The sequence below is a fragment of the Callorhinus ursinus genome, unplaced genomic scaffold (genome assembly GCF_003265705.2).
Source record: "Callorhinus ursinus isolate GAN/ISIS: 27379988/994484 unplaced genomic scaffold, GSC_fseal_2.0 scaffold27, whole genome shotgun sequence".
NCBI lineage: Eukaryota > Metazoa > Chordata > Mammalia > Carnivora > Otariidae > Callorhinus > Callorhinus ursinus.
In genome coordinates this window covers 14,583,730-14,608,779 of record NW_027397089.1, presented here as the reverse complement: position 1 = coordinate 14,608,779, position 25,050 = coordinate 14,583,730, and the positions used below count along the sequence as shown (strand labels likewise).

General features: G+C 36.1%; 1 protein-coding gene across 21 annotated transcripts in view; it reads left to right on the top strand.

The window, feature by feature from the left end:
- Positions 1 to 25,050, top strand: part of PLEKHA5 (pleckstrin homology domain containing A5) — a 238,691-nt gene that overhangs the window by 118,068 nt on the left and 95,573 nt on the right. For 20 of the 21 annotated variants that reach the window (XM_073877900.1, XM_073877902.1, XM_073877904.1 and 17 more), the window contains 2 exons: positions 20,717 to 20,800; positions 21,528 to 21,648. In XM_073877900.1, coding sequence (XP_073734001.1) covers positions 20,717 to 20,800; positions 21,528 to 21,648 — 205 coding nt within the window. Of the gene's footprint in view, positions 1 to 18,241; positions 18,266 to 20,716; positions 20,801 to 21,527; positions 21,649 to 25,050 lie in introns of those variants that run through there. The other variant, XM_073877918.1, reaches the window with a different exon arrangement.

The following is a 25,050-nucleotide window of genomic DNA, read 5'->3' as shown; positions in this document are numbered from 1 at the left end:
AAAGAAGATAGCAGGAGGGGAAGAATGAAGGGGAGTAAGTTGGAGGGGAGACGAACATGAGAGACGATGGACTCTGAGAAACAAACTGAGGGTTCTAGAGGGGAGGGGGGAGGGGGATGGGTTAGCCTGGTGATGGGTATTAAAGAGGGCACATTCTGCGTGGAGCACTGGGTGTTATGCACAAACAATGAATCATGGAACACTACATCAAAAACTAATGATGGAATGTATGGGGATTAACATAACAATAAAAAATTAAGAACAAAAAAAGAATAAAATATATTTTGGAAGACTATTAAAAAAAAAAAAGAGTGGGGACCCTAGATAGCCTTACGATGGGGCTCGTCACCAGAAAGATCAAATGGTGAGGACTTTCAGCCCTACCCACTGACCTCAGGGAGAGGGAAATTGGGGGATTCCATACTGCAGATTAAGCTCCATAGAAACTCTTAACAAGATTTGATGAGCTTCCAGGTTAGGCAACACATCTACTTGCTGGGGAGGGTGGTGTACCCCAGTTCCATAGGGACAGAAGCTCCTGTGCTCAGGACCCTTCCAAACCCTGCTGTGTGTACCTCTTCATCTGTCTGTTCAACTGTATCCTTTATAACATCTTCTATAAGAAATTTTTAAACACAAGTAAATGTTTCTGTAAGTTCTGTGAACCGCTCCAGCAAATTAATCAAAGCTGAGAAGGGGGTTGTGGGAACCTCCAGTTTATACCCAGTGGGTCAGAAGCACGGGTAACAACCTGGATTTAAGATTGTTATCTAAGGTGGAGGCAGTCTTGTGGGACAGAGCCCTTACTTAACCTGTGGGTTCTGACACATCTCCAGGTACATGGTGTCGAATTGAGTTCAATGCTTAGTGGTGTTGGAAAAAACACGTCAGAAACATGCATTTGTGGTCTTCTCATTATACTAGTTTTTTTCTCATCTGAGAGATTTGCATTATTGACCTAGAAGATGAAATCAGTAATCAACTGATGGAACATTTGAGTGCTTTCTGTTCTCTAGCACTATTAGTGTATGGAAAAGGGATTGGTAGATCTGTTTCTCACCCATTAAGAGGACTGCTCCTTTGGGTGTTAGTGATGAGTAAATTGGCACCAAATTATGGAGACAGTTGTGTGCTGGATCAAGTCATTTGGACTTCACCTTGTTTTGCAGAGGGAAGCCTGGGAACCAGGTTACGTAGGTTAAGATCAAGTGGCATTTCTAAGAAGTGTAGTCAAGAGTTTTAAATTCCACTGAGAAGTGAAGTTAAAAGACATGAAAAATGATAGTCCTCACAACTGAATCCTTAGTCATTATCATAAACATCCCTAAAGAATACACTGAAACACATTATTTGCTGGTGAATACTTCGGAGGCCCTCATTGGACTTTTCCTCTGTGGCTTTTTAATGTAGCATGCCCTATAGCATAGAGATGCATGGAAAGAAAATCAGGATTAATTTAGATTTAAGATTTCCTACTGATTTAAAGAAGTTTACTAGCTCTGATATAGTAGTGAGGCATACATCCACAGTCTAACTCAGCTTCCTTTTCTAAAACGTGGTTTGGGCAGAATTGAGAAAACTAAACTAGCTATCACTGACATTTAGGAAAAGCAGGGCAGAATCTTATAAGGCATTTGGGAAAATTGTCTTTTTGGCATTTTTTTTTCCCTTAAATGAACAGTTTCTCTGTTAATTGGGTACCTTTTGTAGGTGTAAAATTTTGATTTCATCTTAAATATGTACTTTTACAATACTGCTACCTCTAACTGAAATCTCCTCTCAAAGCAGTTAGGCCTGCTGTCATTTACTTTGTTACGCCTTTTCCAGACTCCCCCCAGGCATTTAGCCACTTCCTTTTCAGTGCTGTGCAAACCAGGTTATGTTCTAATGATCTGTTTACAGCTCTCCTTTCCCTATGAAACTGTCAGTTCCAAGTGTTAAGGCCTTGAGAGGAGGGACCTTCTCTCACTCCCTCTTTTTCCCTGTGGAAGTAAGTCCTTGTAAGCTGTGGGTGGGTGATGAGGGGCCCCGAGCCTGCCAGGTTCTGGAGAAATAGTGCAAGGTGCTGGTAACTTCATAAACCAAACGCTTGGTCGACTTGTTAGTTCTCAGTATTCCTGTTAATCTTCTAGAATTTTGACAGACCTCTACTGCTTCATTATTGTTTTTCTCCTGGCAACCGTATGCAGAACCACGTCACTGTGATTCTACAAACATATTACAGAAATGTCTGCCTTTGCATAGGATAATTTTATAGCATCTACAACAATAAATACACCTAAACCAGATCTGCTAGAATAATATAAAACTTCCTTCTTAGTATTTTTAGAGGTGTTCTGTTATAACCAGCCTGATAATGAGAACAGTTGAAGACATTATATATAATAGAAGGTTGGTTTGGGTTTGGGAGTGGGGCTGTGATAAGCTTAATACATTTTAATCTCCATATATTCTGTTTATAGGTTGTTAATGATTTGTGTCATTTAAAGGGGGCTATGGTAGGGGCGCCCAGGTGGCTCAGTCGGTTAAGCATCTGCCTTCAGCTTAGGTCATGATCTCAGAGTCCTGGGGTCAGGCCCCGTGTCGGGCTCCCTGCTCAGCCAGGGCGTCTGCTTCTCCCTCGCCCTCTGCCTGCCGCACCCCCTGCTTGTGCGCTCTCTCTCTTCACTGTCAAATAAATAACATCTTTAATAAAAATTAAAATAAAGGGGGCTATGGAACTTTTAGAACTGTGGGAAAAATTGTTTACTTTGATGTTTTCAAGAATGGGTTTTGTTTTCTTTCTTCGTATAAGAAGTTTAAGCTGAACATAATTGGGACTAGCAAAATCTTCACTTTGAAAAAATGGGGAAGATTGTGAATCACTACTTTTCTAAAACATATGCAAACCCTTCTGGTTATAGCAAACTGTGTTGGCTTGCTTGTCTGTATTTCAAACTACATGATGAAACAATTTTGTTTTCTCAACGTGAGATGCTATTTTCAATTTTTGCTGTAGCAGTTTCATATGAAAAGAGTGTTGTAGCGCCAGTTATGTTACATGCTAGATTTAGTTGTAAGACAACTCAACTCATTCTGAGGTAACTGAACATTTTTATGACATTAGCATTCCTACAAGATATTTACAATGTTTTGTAAAATGGTTCATGTACTCATTTAAAAAGCACCATTTTGGGCAAAGGGCATGAAATGCAGAAGAACTGGTTGGCCTTTAAATATGAAATAACATTTAATTCAACATTTATTATGTGGTAGGCACTGTTCCAGTTGCTTATGTAGTTTTTCTCATATAATTCTCACAAAAATCCCATGAAGATTAAATTGTTACTTTATTTTCTATATAAGGAAGTGGAGGTATGCAGAAGCAAAGTAACTTACCTGTCCCCAGAGAACTATTGATAAAAAGAGTTTAACTCCTGTCTCTGATTCCAGAGCCAGGTGCTTGTGACCATGAAGCTGGGACAGCCTTCTGTGTGAATGGGCGTGTGAAGAAAGGGCTAACATCACTTGCACTCAAAACACAAACACACATGCTCAATTAGAACTGTGTGATGGCATGTATTTTCTATTTGATTTGTAAAGAAGAAAAGTAATTGTCAATACCCAGCTTGTGGGGAAAGGAGAAATCTAATGCATTGAGATACACAAGTTTTTACCTCTTTTTGGAGGACAAAGCATGTAAATGTTGAAAATGTGCACATGATTTGACCTACCCATCCCACTTTTAAGAATTAATCCTATGCAGCTAAACACAGGAAAGCACAAAGACGTCTGGACAGTGGTATACATTAAGTATTGTTTACAATAATAAAAAATTAATAAGTGTCCAGGAGGAATCAGGTTTAGGTAATTGTGATGGGTAGCCATCAAAAAAGGAACAGTTAAGAATATATTTGACATGGGAAACTGTGGCATAGAGCAGGTTGCAAACAACATATATAGTTTGATTTCCTTATATTGAAATATGTTTATATATACAAACTCTGGTCTACCAGAGGGTAAACAACTGGTATGTTTACTGCTAGATAGTATAATTTAGTGATCAAATATGTAGGCAGTAAGCAACACTCAATCTGAGTTTGAATCCTGTTCAGTCCACTTAGTAGCATTATTCCATAACTAGTTTGTGTCTGTTTCTTCAGTAAAATGAAGAACTTATATTACTGCGTTATGAGGCTCAGATGAGTTTGTAAAGTGATTGACATAGTAAGTGATCAGTAAATCTAAGCAGCTGTTTTAACTTTATGCCTTTTATTGGTTGAATTTTTTGAAATAAGTGTGTATAAACTTTGGAAGCAATAACAAAAAATGTTTTTAGAGGAGTCGTTTAAATTTGTATGCTTACAGTTTTAACAGGAAATGTCTATTTATTTTGAGCTAAGGTTATTTAAAATAACTCATGGAATGTTTTCTTCAAGAACTGTTTGCAACCGTATATGCTTGTATTTTACCCTATGCTGTATGCCAGTCTTAAAGGGAATTGAAATCATATTTCACTCTTACAGCTGGAAGGCATGCATAGTCACAAGAGTCTTCCTAGAGAAGCTGCCTGAATTTGCAGCTGCAGTGACATGTTGGTGCGTGACGTCAGTCTGGTGTCAGACTTGCAGGGTGGCAGGCTGGCCTGACAGCCCCAGTGCATTTCCTTAGTGCTTAGTCCCCACAGTGCTCATTTGGGAGCAGCTCAAAGACAGAGGAATTGAGTCTGATTCTCATTCCAGTATCCTTTTTGCCTGTAGTTAAATGTCTGTTCACAAATGTGATTTTGATGAAGGCTGGTAAGTAATTCTTGTTACTTTTATATATTTATGTATTAGTAACAAATAAATCATGGCTAAATGAGCATTAGGACTTTTTTCTCAGTTAATGGTCCTGTGGTAAATAATCTTTGTGGCCTTAGTGCCATGCACAGTGCCTAATGCAAAAAAATTGACATATTATAAATGTTTCTACAACTGAAGTATTGTGTTTTTGTAAAAATATAAATACTGTACATCATTAGGTTTTCAAATGACTTGGGCATTTTAAAATGTAGTCTTCCTCTTAGTCTCTCCTTAACTTTAAGCTACATAAATGCATAGTAGTTGTACATTGCTTTCAAGCCTAAAGATTTTAATTAAATTTTTACATTTATCTTGTTTATTTTTTAACTTAGAAGAGAAGCTTGTATATTGTATTTTTTTTTTTCCTTAAAGAGAACTAAATGAATAATTCTCAGAAATTCCTGTGGAGATGTTAACAGTATTCATTACATAATGTTTTTATTAAAATATATATTAATACTAGTTTAAACTAACAATTGGTTGAAGCTGCTGTTTATTTATTTTAAGTTAATTCTTTGGGCTGTTTCAGTAATGTGATTCAAAAATAGGAATGCTCATTAACCTAAAATTTGAAAGCAATATAATGGTAGATTATTACAAACAACATTTTGGCATTTAAAGAAATAAAGTTACTACTGCCACTGGTTATAAAAGCTGGGCAACATACCTTTAAAGATTTATTTCTTATTAACAATATTCATCTTTCTTTGAGTTTCACTATTGATTTAGTTGTTTTGAAGGCATTAATTTAAGTAGATTAGACTGGGAAAGACTTTTTTTTGTATGTATGTAGCTATTTTGCTTATAACTTCTCCATTTTGAGGAGATGGATGATATTTTAATTTCATACTATTTGTATGGTACAAACTGAAGCCTTTAAAATCTTACATTTTGCCATTTCTGGTATAATTCTTTTTATGCGGGTTCAGTAGCAGTCTTGTGATTTCAAGGTTTTTTAGTATTTTCAAACAAAGTTTTCTCTTAACAGGCACTTTCTACTTTTTAAATTTAGTTGAAGAAAGGGCAATATGGAAATTCTTAATATTTTAAATACTTTCACATCAGTTTTCTGAAAGAATAAGATGCCTGTACATATTTTTTGTGTGAATTACATAATTGAGTATTGAAAGGAAATTATCTAAGTCATCATTTTATATGTGAATTTAAAAAATATCAAATTTGAGGAATTTGCAATCACTTCCTCATATGTGACTCCAAGTATACATTATACTTCTGCGTTTTGGAAGCATGGAAATACAGAAGGAGGGTCTCAAGTTCATTTTATTTGACTTGATGGCCTTAATTCAAGATTCACAGTTTTTCAATTGAGTTGCAAAATTTTAAGCTGGAAGCTGAAAATTCTGCCCAAAGCCAGAAAATTTAAGTATATGGAGAACTCATGAATATTTTTATTCCCTTTAAAAATTTATCTTGAGCCCACTTAAAATATTTTAACATGGTTTTAAAATAGTCTATATTTTAAACTTTATCAGGAAGTTACTATAGTAATGATGAATCGGAATATATTCAGTATACATTTTAAACAAAGATGTTTTTGAGGCATTATGACATCAGAGGTCATTGGCCTAAATGCTGCTAAAGTTCAAGTGAAGGGAAGTTACTTAAATTTCTTTGTATGAACAGGAAATTAAATCTAGCCAAAAGCAGGGAGTGGGGAGAGGGAGGAGCAGAACTGCAGGGCGAAAATAACTGAAATTGACATAAAAGTTTTACTGAAGTCTAAAACAGTAGAGAATAAAGTACTTGTCTGTTTTCTAGTGAATAAGATAAACTCTTTAAGGAACTCTTTCCATGAATACTGAAGCCTGATGGAAAAGTATAATTGTGCTATTCTTTTTTGAAATTTAGCTTATAGTAAAACTCAGATGAAATCGTATTCTTTTAGCTCATAGTCTTGAACCACACATTTGTTTTCCAGCGGTGTACAGTACAAAACCTGTGCATCATAGATGCTTAGTAAATATTTGACCATGAGTAAATGAATTGATTAAGCAAGTTAAATGAATGAGGAGACTCCCTTGATCCTTGTATTGGAGAGATTTCATTTTCACTGTGATGATGAAAACCTACTAATTATCAAACCAACTAATAGGGTAGTACATAGCCTGGTACTCTGTTAGAAAGAGATGTGTCTCTGGAATTCAGTACTGCCGTCACCATGGCCTGCAGTGGCCACTGGATTTCATTGGTCGCTCTACTTACTGTCTCTGCTGTAGGAAGTGGGCCTTACCCTGCCATTCTGGGTCAGATTTCTGCCCCAGTCCCTTCTCATCTGTAAGTGAGAAATTTCTCACTCCTCAGGGATAATGATTTGTTCACTAAACGGTGCCTTAATTAACTGCTGTGTGCGTCACAGAAGTGCATTGAACCTTTTAAGAGTTAAAAAATATATATTTGCTCCTAAGAGTGAAGCAGATACATTGCTTCAAACTTATATAGTAAACTGGGTGCCTGGGTGGCTCAGTCGTTAGGCGTCTGCCTTCGGCTCAGGTCATGATCCCAGGGTCCTGGGATCGAGCCCCACATCGGGCTCCCTGCTCCGCGGGAAGCCTGCTTCTCCCCCTCCCACTCCCCCTGCTTGTGTTCCCTCTTTCGCTGTGTCTCTCTCTGTCAAATAAATACATAAAATCTTTAAAAAAAAATACAAAACTTATATGTAAATGTTTTATATGTAAGTATGTTGTTACTCAAAGCCTAGATTTTCTGCCCCGTTTCTGTACCGCTCCCCCCTTCGGTTGGTGCTAAATCCCAGCCACATCCGACTGCTGCTTCTCAGGCTTAGTTCAAATGGCAGCACTTCTGGGACATCTTCCCTGTTCTTCCCCTTGCTAAGCAAGACCAATCCTGAGTTGGCCTCCCCTTTGTATTTTCATTATGGTTCTATTACTCTTCTGGTTTGTTTACAAAGTCTTTGTTTCACAGAGGTATTTGACTTAGTAACTGCCTTTTTGTTCTTGCAGTGATTGTTCAGATAAAGCTCTTGCAGTACCAAACTGATTAAACACTGTGCAATGAAGAAGAGTAAAGTTCAGTGATTACTGATTATTTTTTTCTGTTTGAATTGAGCTATTCTGTCAATATGACTATAGGGAAGAATGTTTCATTTACAATAAAACAACTGGATCTTGAAACTATGTGGTTCTTTATGTGTGGGTTAGAATTAGGTTAACTTTTTAAAGTGGTATATGACCACACGCAGAAGAGATAGTGCTTAAATTCAGCTTTTTCTAATTTGTTGTTTGCTTCCTTACCGATGATACAGTCAACTTATGTTTAATGCATGTTACCATAAAACATTAGTAATTGGCATTCATTAGGGGATACTAGAGTTACCTGGATTAATGCAGTTCCAGGTTTTTAATATATATATATTTTTTAAATGCCACATTATTGCTTTTAAATGCTAAGAAGAATATTCTGACTACTAACATGCTTCTGAGTTGGAGTTCCACTTAGTTTTATTTTAAAACTCCATTAGACTTTTGCAAATAAAACTTTTTTATACAAGTGACTGTAATTTTTTAAGCAAGTCTTCTCTTAAACCACTATAATATCCCATTAACACTTTTTTCCCCCTTATGTAGTTTTACAAGTGCTTTTTTGCATAGATTATTCAACAGTAAACTTTAACCTCAGATCAAATTATCAGGTTCTTCATTCATTATACTCATATGCAAACCACTGTACTTCACATTTAAGACAGAGCAGAGACCCAACAACTTTGTAAAGCAAGGAGGTGATATAATTTTAGTTTTCAAGAAATTTCTCCTAGCACATTCAAGTTTAGCTAATATTTAGTGAGTACTTCATTAGGTCCAGGTAATGTAGCTTTGCACTACCAAGTACTTTATTCTTTCAAAGGTCCTATGGGGTAGGGTTTGTTATTGTTGTTTGGGTTTTGGTTCCCATTTTACAAAAAATACTTAAGGTTCAGTGAGGAGGATGTTCCAAATAGGAGAGAGCCTAGTTAAAATGCGGTGAATTTGAATGCTGTGAAAAGAGTTCTGGGGACATAAAAGTCGTCACTTAGGGCAGTGATGGAGATGTCTTCAGTTGTGTATTCTCATAGCGTGATTTCTGGGTGGCAACCAGAAATGTCACCTTCTTGAATGCTTGGCAGGAAATTACTTTGGTGGGTTACTGTGTATATTCTAAGAATATTTCTGTTCTAACCATTAAGTGCCATTTAACCTTCCCATTTAAAAGCTTCTTAAGAGTCACTGAAATGACTTACGAGTAAAAGAATTATCTAAATTATTTTAGGTATTTTTGCTTATAATGTAATTTATCAAGTGATCTTAAACATAACCGTGCCATAACAGTCAGAATATGTAGCAGTTATTAATGTGATAGGTATATTTTGTTTATAACTAGCATGGAGTTAATTGAATTATTCTTGCCTTCCAAAATTATTTAAAATCTATTAAAAAGTGTTTATAGATTATAAATGAATATGTTGGTTTTATTTGAGGTTTTGTTTAAAAGGTGATTTAGAAATTATTAATAATCCAAAACTATATCAGGTGAATTTGTATGTAAGCCTTGTATTTTTTATTTTTCTTTAGTGTTCCTAGTCCATAATAATGCTTTCATCTTTGTACTTGCAGCATTACATCATGTTCATATTTTCCCACTGAGAAAAGGCAAGATTTTCAGTTCCTTTGGGATGCCTTTTATAAAACCCAGGCTTTACAATTGCTACTATTTCTACTTAAAGTCTTGGGTACCTATAATTGGGAAATGTGAGGCAACATTTATGATTATATTGTGATAATTTTGTCTGAGCATCTAAGAGTGGAAAATGTGAGGCCTTAGAGAATTAGGAAGATAGAAAAGAAATGGGGAATCTAAAATTAAATTGAAATCGAGAAAGGTGTCATTACTGTGCTTCAGATAGATGTGGTCTTGAGGTGATGCTAGGCAGGGAGGCAGGAGGCGAGACGAGGAGCCATGAGGGAGGCTGCGTTCCCCTGGTCTGTGGAAGAGGGGAAGGACCTCTAAGGAAGACAGAGTGTTTTGTTTCGTACCACTGGGCAGAAACAGAGATGTAGGGCAGGACTGAAAGGTCTCTTTGGCTGGGATAAGAGCCACGGCAGGGGCAGCCCTTGAAAGGTGGGGATCTGGAAAGGACACCGCTCTGGCCTGGGGGCCGTCTCTTCCTCACCTTGTCGCTGTGTGACTTCTGACAACTGTGTCGATGCTATGGGCCTCAGTTTATTCATTTATAAATGAAGATATAAGTGAAGATAGTAATACCTTCAAGGGTCTATGTGGGGATCAATGGTCATATTTTAAGTACAGTTGTGACACTGTCCTGCCTAAGTGGTAGCAGTTGTGAAGGTGGTGATTTTAATACCTACTGCTGGAAGTGAGGATGAACGAGGTACTCACACCTGGGAAATCCTTTCTTTTTTAACCACTCCCCCTGCCCCCACCGAAATAGGAGATGATCCATTTTCTAAATGATGAGAAAGGAAAGCAGAAGATAAAGAGTTAAGACCTTAGGAGATGGTGGGTAAATGAATCACTGAGGTTTGAGCAGGATGTCTGGAAGCAGTTAGTTCTAAGTTAAAGGCAAATGGCATTTAGAACGAAATGCGGGGAAAGGAAATATATACTTTTCATGTTTTAAAAAAAAAAAAATTACAACCTTTTAGATTGCTAACTCAGTGGTTATTTCTTCACATAACTAAGGTTCAAGAATTGAGTCTCTCAAGAAAGGCAGGGCACTTGTAGTGTTTTTCTTTTGTTCTTAAAACATTGCCTTTAACTGTAGGCATCGTTTTCCATGCCAGCATATTTTCAGTTTAAAAATAAATTGCACACATAGTCATTGTAGTAGTCAGATTTCAACATAACATTTTCTCCTTTTTATTAAAAGAAAAACAAAGTAGTTATCTGTATAAAACATTAACAAACTTAACATTTAACAATATTTTAGAAATTACTGTGAACTACCATAGAACCAATTGATTGAATAACTAAGTCACTGTTGCAAACATGTTTTTAAAACCTAATTTGAGACTTTTTGAGTCTCCAAGTGACAAAGCTGTATGATTTCTAGTGATAAAAGCTCTTCAATCCTAACACAAGCTGGAGAGGATTATTGTCTGAAAGTGTACCAAAACCAAGGATAAATTGAGAATGTGCAGTACTCTTTTTTAAGTAGAAGGATACTGAAGCCAAGAGTTAACAAGTACACATCTGAGTTGTTTGTTCTATAGGTTTGAGCCTAATTTGAGAAATAAATAGCCTCCCTAGTTCCCACATCTCTCCCTCCTTGCTCCCGTGTAACAACACTGTGAATATGTGGCACCTTTTACGGGTTGGGCCCTTGTAAAAGTCCCCAAGTCATGATACCGCCTTCGTTGCCAGAGCTGCCAGAGGAACTGCCAAACCACTATGATAGCCTGTTTTTCTTACACTAAATTAAATCCTCCTTTCTTCCCCGTAAGGGAAACACATGATTCAGAACAAATCATACAAAGGGGTTTGCATCGGAGTTTTGTAAGAGACAACCAAAATCTCCTCTGTGGAACAGTTTTCTAAAACTATGTCTTTTTTGTGCACAGTGGATGAATTTTCAACGTTATTGCCAGAGTTACACATATAAAACACTACTAAAGCTTGCTTTGTCAAATGTATTACTCAGAAGAATTCTATTATTTTTTGACCATATTAATAGCAATTTTGATATTTCTTAAATTTAAAAACAATGGATTTTGTATTAAAGCAGTCATTGAAATTACCCATGAAACAAAGATGTTAAAACACACACACACACACACACACACACACACACAAAAGTATTTCCACAGGAGAAAATTGCAATACTAAGAAGTATCTATAACAATGCAATTAGTTGGCCAAAACATTAAAAAAAAATTTTGACACCAAAAGCAAAAAGAGTGAGACTAAATCAAACTAAAAAGTTTCTGCACAACAAAACAAAACGGCAACCTACCAAGTGAGGAAATATTTGCAAATCATATATTTGATAAGGAGTGAATACCCAAAATATATAAAGAACTCCTACAACTCAGTAGCAACACACACACAATCCGATTTTAAAATCTTTTTTTTCCTCTTTCTAAACCCATAATTTTATTGAGGTTTATATATGAAATGTGCAATTTTGTGCGTTTTATGCACCTACTTCGTGTGTGGAGGGGGTATTTCCTTAGCAATGTCAGTGGCATCCTCCCTTACAAGTCTCCTGCTGAGGGAAGACTGGCAATGTGGACTGAACAAAAAATGCTGCTCCAGTGACCCTGGAAAGGGACACAAATACCAGCATCCTCTATCTTCAGTGTGAGCCATACAATTTAAGTTATTCTTCATATAAAAGCACCTGCCACTAAGAGTTGACTCAAACCCAGTAAATTGCTTTGTTTCCGTAATGAGGCTATAGGAGCAATGTAGTTTATCAGTGTTCTGCCCCCCCCTTTTTTAAGATTTTATTTATTCATTTGACAGAGAGAGGGAACACAAGCAGGGGATAGTGAGAGAGAGGGACAAGCAGGCTTCCTGCTGAGCAGAGAGCCCAATGCGCGGGGCTCGATCCCAGCACCCTGGGATCATGACCTGAGCTGAAGGCAGACGCTTAACTGACTGAGCCACCCGGGTGCCCCTCAGCTTTCCCTTTTTACGTAGGCTGCTAGAAAGCTCAGTACTGCCTAAAATGGCCCAGCTTCATCCAGATTTTCTAGTATAGTCACAAATACAAGATTTGAAAAGGAATAAGCTAGGATAATGAATATATTCTATCTCCAGCAGACATGTCATTTTTAACTTATTTTTATAATTTGATAGAAACATAACCATTTTATACACACACACACTAATTTATTCATCTTAAGATCTTTTAAAACTAATTATTATTGAATGAAGTAGTTCCATAGAGGCTTTAAATAAGCAGGTCTTGCATTTGACCTTCTAGTTTAGTAAATGATTACATGTCTGGTAATAAATAGTGATGAGGGCATAATGCCAAGGAACAAGCCATTTGTGTTGCTATTTGTCGATTTCTTCATATCTTTCTAAAAATGGCATTGATTCAATCCTTTTATCTGGACTTTCGATAGAGCATGATCCTCAGATTGAGCTAGTGAATATGACCTATTTCTTTCAGCCCTGAACTCTGGAATAGCTGGATCCGTTTTTTTGGTTTGCTTTGGTTCCGTTTTTTTTCTTCTTCTTTTCTAAGTGTTGTTTGTCACTAAGAACCTTCACACATACTGCCTTTGCTAGCATAAAAACACAGCTAATCTTTCTTCAGAACTTTTATATTAGAATTACTTTTCTCCAGTCTTTTTGACATATTAGGGGCAGAAGCATTTACCAGAAGCATGAAAACTAAGAGAAATTACAACTTTATTCATTTACAACAAATACTGAGTATAGTAGCCCCTTCTTATCTGCAGGCGATACATTCTAAGAACCCTAGTGGATGCCTAGAAGCACAGATATCACCAAATGCTCTGTGTACTATGTTTTTTCCTAATATACATACCTATGGTAGAGCCTAATTTATAGATTAGGCACAGAGAGAGAGTAACGACAATAGCCAATAATAAAATAGAGCAGTTATAACAGTCTGCGGTAATACGGACTCTCTCAGAATATTTTGTACTGTACTCAGCTTTGTTCTTGGGATGATGTGAGATGATAAAATGCCTATGTGATAAGATGAAGTGAGGGGAGTGACACAGGTATTGTGACAGAGCATTAGGCTACCAGTGACCTCCCGGGGGAGAGGTCGGAAGGATCATCACTGCAGTTGACCCGTGGGTCACTGAAACTTAATAAGCGAAAAACCATGAATGAGCGTGGCCTACTGGGTGGGTACTAATTTAAACTGTTTTAACGTAAACAGTGGACCGAACAGTAATTTAATGACAGTGATATGCTGAAAGTCCTGTAGTTCCAATTAAAATAAGCAAAATTATCAAGGACTTATTCTGTCTCAGGCCATGTTTATGCTGCTCACCCTTTTCATCCTCATAAACATCTCCACTAGAAAGTAAATTTCGTGAGGGCAAAGATTCTTAGGTTTTGTTCACTGCTATCCCCAGTACCTAGAGCAGTTCTGAAAGACAAACTTGTAACAACATGTGACCCAGCTACTGCTACTAAGTTGAGGAGACTAAGGTGTGGAAAGGTAATTTAGATACCTAGCAGTGAGTGGGGGCACTCAGATTCAGGCCTCGGGGGTCTGATAACAGAACTTGTGCTCTCAACTGCCATTATTTCCTGCTCCGTCTGTTGTCTCGAGAGAAAGACAGGAACCCAGAGAAATAATAAATGTGGCTTATTCAGCAGAGTTCACTGTTAGAGGGCTATGATGGGCTAGTGGAGGCTTATTGACATTTTCCTATGGAAAGCTTTCCTGGGCATTTTAAGACATTTAGTGGCATTCTGGCCTCTACCCACTAGATAGCAGTCCCAGTTGAGACATTCAAAAATATTACCAGACATTTCCAAATGTTCCCTGGGAGATAAAATCACTCCCAGTTGAGATCCCCTGGTCTCAACTTAGAACATTAAAACATCACAGACGGGGGCTCCTGGCTGGCTCATTCGGTGGAGCATGCGACTCTTGATATCAGGGTTGTGGGTTAGGCTCCCATTGGGTGTAGAGATTACTTAAAAATAAAATCTTAAAAAAAAAATGAAACCTCACAGAAATCTGGAAGTAAGAGTAGGTGAATACCTGGTGTCATATTTTTTTTTAAGTTAGGACTTCTGCTATGCCACAGAGTTTGAAGACAAGATGGGAATTAGTTTGTTCTGTGACCATAAGAGTTTTTTACATCAAGACCTGAATTTTATCTCTTCTTTATAAGGATTCTTCTAGAAACTTAGAAACTTCTAGAAATTTATGTAACATCATACCTTTCCAGTTTTTCCTTTTAATTCATGAAAAGTATAAAACCTCTGGCAAGGATTTTTTAAGTGGCATCTTTTCTATTAAAGATTCAAATGTACTTTTGGCAGCATAGAAGTATGTTGGTTTGTAACTTAGGGGTACAGTAAGTTTTGCTATAACACAACACATATGCTCCTTAAAAGCTACCTCACTATGCAGTATCGGTCAATGAAAAGCAGGGGGCTTTTGTAGAAGATGATTTTATTAGAAGACCACTCAAAAACTTCATTAGTTACACATAAAAATAAATGTAATAAAAGCGGTTGCACAGTTTTACTGTTAAATGGTTAAGAAACACAAAAATACTACAGATATCCTTCACCTTGAAAAAGACTTGCAGTTTGTATGTGGAAGTGAACATTGGGAGGGTTTCAGCTTGTGAGTTTTGGGGAAGTTTTGGAAGTAAGGATATCTGAAACTATAAAGTTGTATCACTATGTGTGAGTGAGTGTGTTTCATAAAACAGGTGATAAACTACAGTAACTGGCAGATGTTTGAGCTTGTGCAGTCATACAATTGGTATTCTCCTATGTGCACAAACGAGATCACAGACAAAATCATGTTAAACAAACACGGAATTTATGTGATGTTCAAGCTGTTCCCTAACATGTGAATCGCATTGGAGAACTCACTTTTCCACAAGTGTTACAGCAGAATTGATAGTACTCCTGACTTGAGTTTTGAGCCCCTTCCAAAAAAGAAAAAAAACTTGTGGACTACAAAAAAGATAGCCTGTGTAGGATGAAAACACTGCCTTGTAAACAGTGCAAGGAACAAACTTTGGTAGAATTGAAGGAAGGCTGAGAATCATTGTCGTCCCCTACCCTCTCTCCTGGTCCTGAACAGTCAGTCCTCCTTTGTGCCAAAGGCAACGACTCTGACTTGAGACTTAAACAGTGGGCCAGCCACCTCCCACAGTGCCCAGTCCATATATGTGCATAACACCAAATATATACATAGCGATGTATATATGTATAAAATAAAGAATTAGTATATCATGTGTTCAAAGAATTCTGTACATTAGCAGAGGTGGCTTTGTGGAGATTTTTTATCAAGACTCATTTGGATTTCATTTACAGCGCTTTCACTAATTGGCTCTCAGCATTCATTTAACTTGTATTTTTAGTTTCTGTGTATGATTTAGAAATTATGGGGGCACCTGGGTGGCTCATTTGGTTAAGCAGCCAACTCTTGATCTCAGTTCAGGTCTTGACCTCAGGGTCGTGAGTTCAAGCCTCAGTGAGGTTGGGCTCCCTGCTGGGCATAGGGCCTACTTTAAAAAAAAAAAGAAAGAAAGAAATTATGTTTACCCTTACCATTACTTACTTTAAAATGCAGTATTAGTATAAATGCCAACATAAGAAGGAATGATTTTAAAATTTAAAAATGTATTACAAATACATTTTTAAATATATACAAATGTACATAAAAATATATTTTTGCAGGAGCAGTAAGCATTGACAGTCCTATCAGGTGGTGGAAAATTACCACATTTAAACAGTTAAAGCTGGAATTGATATTTTGGCTTGTCAACTTTTGTTTTAATTTGTTTTTGATGAAATAATTAGAAAACATTACTATGATTTTCCTGTTTGATAAATATGTTGTTTAAATTAGTTCTCAGGAGGGCATCTGGGTGGCTCAGTCAGTTAAGCGTCTGCCTCTGGCTCAGGTCATGATCCTGGTGTCCTGGGATTGAGTCCCACATCAGGCTCCTTGCTCAACAGAGAGCCTGCTTCTCCCTCTCTCTCTGCCCCTCCCCCTGCTTGTGCTTTCTCTCTCTCTCAAATATATAAACAAAATCTTTAAAAAATAATAATAAATAAATTAGTTCTCAGGAGCCAGATTTTAGGAGTATTTTATAAGACAGAACAAACAAACATTTGAGAGGACTTATTTTATGTTACAGTTATATATATGTAGTGGGAAAAGTTATATCTTTCATTAAAAAATATTATGGTCATAGCTCGTTTTATTGCACTTTTCTGTATTGCGCTTCACAGATAATGTGTTGTTTTTTTTTTACAAATTGAAGGTTTGCGGCAACCCTGCATTGAGTTAATCTTTTGGCAATATTTTTCCAACAGCAGTTGCCCACTTCATGTCTATCACATGTTGGGAATTCTCATAATATTTCAAACTTTTTCATTATTTTTACATTTGTTGTGGTGATTTGTGATCAGTGATTGTGACTCACTAAAAGCTCAGATGACGGCATTTTTTAGCAATAAAGCATTTTAAATTAAGGTATGTACATTGTTTTTTTAGACATATTATTGTGTGCTTAATAGTGTAAACATAACTTTTATATGCGCCAAGAAACCAAAAAATTCATTTCTCGTTTTATTGCGATATTCACCTTATTATAGTCATCTGGAACCAAATCTGCAGTATCTCTAAAATATGCCTGTAAAAGACTTTCATGTTAGAGTGTCCTTGTAGATTTTATATGAATTTTATGTCAATATAATATCAACATCATATAAAAGAAAATACATGGGATACTTTGAAGAAATAAAAGAACATAAATATATTCATATTTCATATTGATTTTCGTCACTGGTCTTTTAAAATAGAAACACTAAGATTTTTATTTAGTTTTATTTTAAGACATTGTGATCTGAAAAGTACTTGGACAATAAAAACATCAATTTAATTGAAAATAGCATCCACTTCGGGGAAAAGAATGTGCTCTTTTTTTAACCATTCATTATTAAATATCTCCATTCCTTTATGTCTTTGTCTAATGCTTCTAATGTGTACCCATATCTGTTTAATGGTCAAGATGTCAGAGACATCTGTTAGCCAGATAACCATTGCAGAGCCATGTTGTTAAAATTTAGAGCTTCCAGAATATTGGGATTAGAGCATCTACTGTATTCCTCCTAGGCAAGGTGACAGAGCATAGGGGGAAAATGCAATATATAAGGGTTTATTTGCTTTCTTTTTGCAATATTGGGTTGTTGTTGTTTTGTTTTGTTTTTAAGAATTCGTGTATTTCTCTTCTTTCTACCACGCAACCAACATTGGCTTTTTAATGCTTTCAAGGAGGGACTTTAAGGAAAAAAAGGTGCTATCCTCCATTTTTTATCATTAAGGTATCCCAGTCCCTATCCCAGATTACTTTACCCCTTTGCCCCCACAGTGTTTTATTCTGTTAAACATCAGAATTTACATACCTCAACGCATTCATAGTGTTAATCACATCTGGGTACTTTAGTATTTTCCACTTATCTCCAGAGGCTATACTTTCTTAGTTGTTCTGTTAATCAATTTATTGCTTATTACATAAACTGGTATCCCACATGATGAGACCTTAGGTTTCTACCACTGTACTTTTGTAAATCAACAAGTTAGAAAGTCACTCACATACCTTTTCTGTAGTGAAAATATCACTCCAAATAAATATTTAAACCCACCAAACTTGGGGGTTTTTTTGTTTTTTGTTTTTTAATTTTTTATTTTACAGAGAGACACAGCTAGAGCGGGAACACAAGCAGGGGGAGTGGCAGAGGGAGAAGCAGGCTTCCCGCGGAGCAGGGAGCCTAACGCAGGGCTCGATCCTAGGACCCTGGGATCATGACCTGAGCCGAAGGCAGACGCTTGATGACTGAGCCACCCAGGCGCCTCTAAACCCATGAAATCTTGTATAAAAACAAAACCATCACAAAAAACGGATAATTTCTGGGAATGCAAGCTGGTGCAGCCACTCTGGAAAACAGTATGGAGGTTCCTCAAAAAGTTGAAAATAGAGCTACCTGATGACCCAGCAATTGCGCTACTGGGTATTTACCCCAAAGATACAAACGTAGTGATCAGAAGGGCACCTGCACCCCAATGTTTATAGCAGCAATATCCACAATAGCCGAACTATGGAAAGGGCCCAGATGTCCATCAACAGATGAATAGATAAAGATGGGGGGGTGTATAATGGAATATTATGCAGCCATCAAAAAATGAAATTTTGCCATTTGCAACGACATGGATGGAACTAGAGAGTATTATGCTAAGTGAAATAAGTCAATCAGAGAAAGACAGTTATCATATGATCTCACATTGGTATGTGGAATTTAAGAAACAAGACAGAGGATCATAGGGGAAAAGAGGAAAAAATGAAACAAGACGAAACCAGAGAAGGAGACAAACCATAAAAGACTCTTAATCTTAGGAAATAAACTGAGAGGGCGCCTGGGTGGCTCAGTTGGTTAAGCGACTGCCTTCGGCTCAGGTCATGATCCTGGAGTCCCGGGATCGAGTCCCGCACTCAGGTCATGATCCTGGAGTCCCGGGATCGAGTCCCGCATCGGGCTTCCTGCTCAGCAGGGAGTCTGCTTCTCCCTCTGACCCTCTTCCCTCTCGTGCTTTCTATCTCTCATTCTCTCTCTCTCTCAAATAAATAAATAAAATCTTTAAAAAAAAAAGGAAATAAACTGAGAGTTGCTGGAGGGGAAGAGGGCGGACTGATGATGGGGTAACTGGGGGATGGACATTGGGGAGGGTATGTGTTGTAATAAGCACTGGTTATTATATAAGACTGATGAATCACAGACCTGTACCCCTGAAACAAATAATACATTATATGTTAATTGATTGAATTTAAATTTTCTTGAAAAAAGGAAAAGCTGATAATTTAGTAGTCCTATATACTTGTTATAACAACCAATTATCTAAAGGAATAATAGAAACACATTATATTCCATCAGTCATTCTACTCTAACAATAGTCAATATGTAATATCTTTTAAATTGTATCTGTACCTTTTCTTTTTTGTGATTTTAGTTTTACTTCATGGATAAACTTTCAAATACTATGTTACCAATAAAAGTAATATTAATGAAAGTTAGGATATAGAAAAGGAATTTAAATATCTAAAGTCTGTCAGAAAGTTTGTGTCTTATGGTTATAGACTTCCTGAAATACAGAGCACATATAATCTCTGAAGATTAACAAAGCAATATTCAGTTATAACATCTTGAAATTTTTCTCTGTAATAAAAGTAAATTTTCTAAGGTCGGGCACACCAATACATCTTCCTTACAGATTGCCTTATTGTATGTGACCCAGCGGGGAAAATATTAATTTACAAAGGATGATATTTGTTATTTAACTTATCAATGTATATTACATATTTTTTTGGCATCTAGTATTTTTGGTTTAGATAATTAGTTTGGGAATTTTTTTTCCCTCTCATTTCAGGAAGACAGCAGGAGACCTAATCTTATCACTCACCTAAAAAGGATAGTATTTCTCCAAGAAATAGCCATCCTTAATTCAAAGCAAATTTTTTTTCAGCAAAGACAACAAGTAGATTTTTCTTTCTTTCTGTTGTTTGTACATTTTTTTGTTTTCTCCTTCAGATTTCATTTTCTATAACATACTTTCCTGAAGTATTGTAAAATTCAGTCCCATTACATTATTTATATAAAGATTCTTTAATAAAACAAAACACCATAAAATATTACTCTTCCTGTGGTACTGTTTTTATTACTACCCATATAGTAGTACTGTTCATTTTTTTTCTGTATGTGAATTTGGCATTAGTCCTCTATAATGTGCCTAAATTAGGATACAAAATAATGGAGGTAGGTAGATACTCATTCTTGGTGGCCCACCTCTCAAATATAAAATGCAATGACCATGGAGCCAAATCAGCTTACCTTTATTTATAAAATGTGAGAAGAAAGACTTGAGGTCAGGCGTGGGGAGTAGGAGGTGCATTTAACTATATGGTAAAACTGTAATAGCATTCACACACATGTATTGTATACATGGTAGATAGTAGAAAGGGTGTATTTGGATATTGCATACCTGGGAGGTACGAATTTCATCGCTTTTTTTTTTACTAATGTTACAATAAAGAAATCACTGTTTTGCTACCAGAATATTAGAGAAACATTTGTCATAATAGAAGTACATGCATACATTTTCTCTTTTTCTCTTTTAGCCATAATGAAAGGAAAGTGACCTGTAAACATCCAGTCACAGGACAGCCATCACAGGACAATTGTATTTTTGTAGTGAATGAACAGTAAGTAAAGAATTTCATGGAATGCCTTCATTTTAAATGTCATTAGTATTAAGATTGCTCTTATCCATATTTTCAGTACAGTATGGTTTAACAGTTTTCTTATCTGGGTATTTGCGGTCCAGTGTAACAGAAAGCCATCTATTTACTTTCTTGACGAATGTCATCTCAGAAACTCTTTTTACAATAGTTCAAGCACAGATAGTAAGCCCAAGAGTCTGAAATTTAAGGTCAGAAAATCTATAAACTTGGTCAAATTATTAAACTCATTTGAGCCCAGTTTTTCTCATCCTTAAGTCAGAGATAGTGGTAATTATTTCTCAGGATTGTTTTAAGCATCAAATGAAGTATGTGTGAAAATACTTTAAATACTTTATATGCTATAAATCTGTTCACAAAAAAATAGTTCTTGGTATCATTATTGTTTTCAATATTAGAATAGTTAATCTTTAACTGAAGCTTTAATTTTCCAGTTAGATGACCAAGTAGAGTATCTGTAATAATGCTTATTAAAATAAACATGATTTTAACCTATGTTGTGCTTAGGAGAACTGTTAATTTTATTTAAAGTAGTTATAAATATTAAGCTCTGACTCTAGAGCTTATTAAGCTCTAACTGGTATCCAAATATTTTGAAAAAGTGGGACACCAGCATTGTTATCTCTACGGAAGCTTCACTGTAAAGCAGTTAACATATACAGCAAGTTTTAGCATTCTGACGTATTTGCAGGACCGTTGCAACCATGACATCTGAAGAGAAGAAGGAACGACCTATAAGCATGATAAATGAAGCTTCTAACTATAACATGACTTCAGATTATGCGGTGCATCCAATGAGTCCTGTAGGCAGAGTAAGTTATTTTACTAACTATTAATTTTTGATAACTGGTATAATTGGTAGCATCTATTACTATTACTCTTAATGGACTTAAAATTATAGAATAATCATGTCATTTTTACTCTTATATGAACCTAATTACATTTGAGGTAAATGACTTAAGCAATGGTGTGTGGAATATAAACTAATAAGATTATGTTTTAATAATTTAATGACTTTTTAAAAAATATTGTAGAGTTCAGATTTTGAATAATTTTACAAATATAATGGATGTTTGTATGAAAAAATGGCAGTTTATCGAATTAACTGATGTTTTAAAGATGAAGGTTAATATAATGGCATACAAATCCCTTTTTCTGACTGTTATATATATGCCTAGGTTGAGCAAACTTTTTTTTTTTAAGATTTATTTATTTATTTTAGACAGGGAGGGGTAGGTAGGGGCAGAAGGAGAGAGAATCTCAAGCAGACTCTGTGCAAAGCACAGAGCCGGACAACCATGAGATCATGATCTGAGCTGGAACCAAGAGTCACACACTTAACCAACTGTACCACCCAGGTGCCCCTGAGCAGACAGACTTTTTTTTTTTTTAAGATTTTATTTATTTATTTGACAGAGAGATAGCAAGAGCAGGAACACAAGCAGGGGGAGTGGGAGAGGGAGAAGCAGGCTTCCCTCCAAGCAGGGAGCCCAATGTGGGTCTCGATCCCAGGACCCTGGGATCATGACCTAAGCCGAAGGCAGACGCTTAACGACTAAACCACCCAGGCACCCGAGCAGACAAACTTTTTAAAAATAAATGTAAAATCCCTTACTGCCAAAGGGAAACCCTATGCCAGTGTGCTTGATGACTGATGTATTTAGAATCCATGATATAGAAAGTGCCATAGTCAAATGGGAATAGAGGTGGGTGGTTTTCCTTTATAATTAGAAAGAAAAATGTTAATTGTTTAATCTATGATCCTACATTCTGTGTCTATAAAAATTTATACTTATTGCTTTTTATACTTTAAACCACAATGTTGATATTTTAAATTCAGAATTTTAATATGAAAATTCTAACAAACTCTTGGAAAATATGCTACTAAATCTGAATAAATAATTGCCTTAAAATTGCTTCTCAGTTCTTAAATTAATGGATAGCAAGAGAATCGAGGGATAATACAAGAACAATATTCATTAAAAAATAATATAGGGGTGCTTGGGTGGTGCAGTCAGTTAAGCATCTGACTCTTGATTTCAGCTCAGGTCATGATGTCAGGGTCCTGGGATTGAGCCCTGCGTTGGGCTCCATGTTCAGTGTGGAGTCTGCTTGAGATTCTCTCTCTCTCTCTCTCTCTCTCTCTGCCCTCCTACTCGTGCGGTCTCTCTCTCTCTTTAAAATAAATAAATATAGTAGGACAATTATAATATTAAATTATGGTTATTGTAAAGAAATGGATAATAGGCAGTGATTTTAAATGCCTGTTTTAACATTTTTTGTTTTAATGTTCTTAAAATGAAATTTTGTAGAGTATTATAAGTTAATGTAAATTTCCAAATAATGTAATTTTAAATTCTTATATAATATAAAATGCTAGTAGGATAACTGAGCATTATAGTGCTTCATTAATATATTTTCATCAAAATCTAGAGAAATGATAGGTAGGTTGAGGGCCAGCCAACAAATCATTTATCTGGAAAGAAAGTTGGGTCTGTGCCTCAAACTTTACAATAAAAATTTTCCAGATGGATCAGATGCTGAAATGTTAAGAACAAAACTATAAAAAACTACAAAAAACAATGGAAGATTTTTAAAAATCGAACAAACTCAAAATGCAGATGGGCTTTCTAAATATGACATAAAACCCACAAATCAAAATAAAAATAATGAGAGATTGAACCATACCTAATTATTATGCATGCATAATATCTGCAATTCATATAACAATTAAAGAATAATACCTTTATAATTAAAGAAGTTCTGTGAATCAATAAAGAAAAGGCTTACAACCTAGGTTTTAAATGGGAAAATTATGTAAAATCACTTCCCAAAAAACAGAATGTTACTGTTAAATATATGAAAACGATGTTCATACTCATAATATGAAAAATGCTAATTAAAATCAAAAAAGGACACCATTTTTCACATACCTGATTTTCAGAGGTTAAAAAGTTTTCTTGCACAGTACATTGACAACACTGTGGGTAAATAGTCATTTTCTTTATGTAATAAGCTCCAAGAAATAGTGGAACAGAAGTAGTAGAACATATGTAGTCATTTGACGAAGAAAAGATATTCCATACCTATGAAAACCATTATTTTAAATGAATAGATGCACACATACACACAGTTGATGTTGGTTGCCTCACGAAGTTGTTTGGGTGCTGGAGTCCAGGGGTGAGAAGTAGACGGGTCCTGGTGTACCGTTTGAGTTTTATACTGTGTTTAAGCATGTATATGTTCAAGAGTAAGTTAAAATTAATCAACAAAACATGCTTGGAGTCTAACATTCTATTATGTACTAATATAAGCTTCAAAACAAATTCTAGTGGAATATGCTAGATTCTAGATAAATTGAAAAATTAGAAATAATTTAATATAACTTTTATAGAGAACTCAAATTCAGCTTCTTTGTTTTTGTTGGTTACCACTACCATTCCTGCCAAAATAAATCTTCATGCTAAACATAACAGTATTTCAGAAGATTGTATATCCTTATGTAGACTTTTAAGAATACAGTAAACACCATCTGTCTCATATCGTTTAAGTTCAGAGTTGCCCATAAAGGAGAAAACACTACATGACATTAAGCAGATCCTTCCAGTTTTTGTTGACTTGATGTGACATGTTTTATATTTTATATCTGAGTATTTCTCTTGACACCTGACTTGACACTATTCACTTTCTGTAACTGAAACAACACTATTAAAGGCAGATAGCAAGCAAAAAAATTCTACATTTCATTAATCCTTAAAGATTTGTTCATTTTTACCCAAGGTTTATTCAATTTATATAGCAGGTAGGACAAAATACTGCCATACATTGTGCCTTTTTATATATTTTTTAAGATTTATTTATTCTGAGAGAGAGAGCACGGGTGGGCGTGGGGGCAGAAGGAGGGAGTGAGAATCCTCAGGCAAACTCCCCATTGAGCAGGGAGCCCAATGCAGGGCTTGATCCCAGGACCCTGAGATCATGACCTCAGCTGAAGACAAAAGTCAGTTACCCTAACCAAGAGGCTCTTGGTGTCAGCTCAGGTCATGATCTCAGGGTGAAGGGATAGAGCCACGGGCTGGGCTCCACACTGGGCATGGAGTGTGCTTGAGACTCTCTCTCTCCTCCCTCTGCCTCTCCACCCCACCCCACTCCCCCCACCCTAACTCGTGTGCATGTGCACTCTGTTCCCTCTCCCTCTCTTAAAAAAAAAAAAA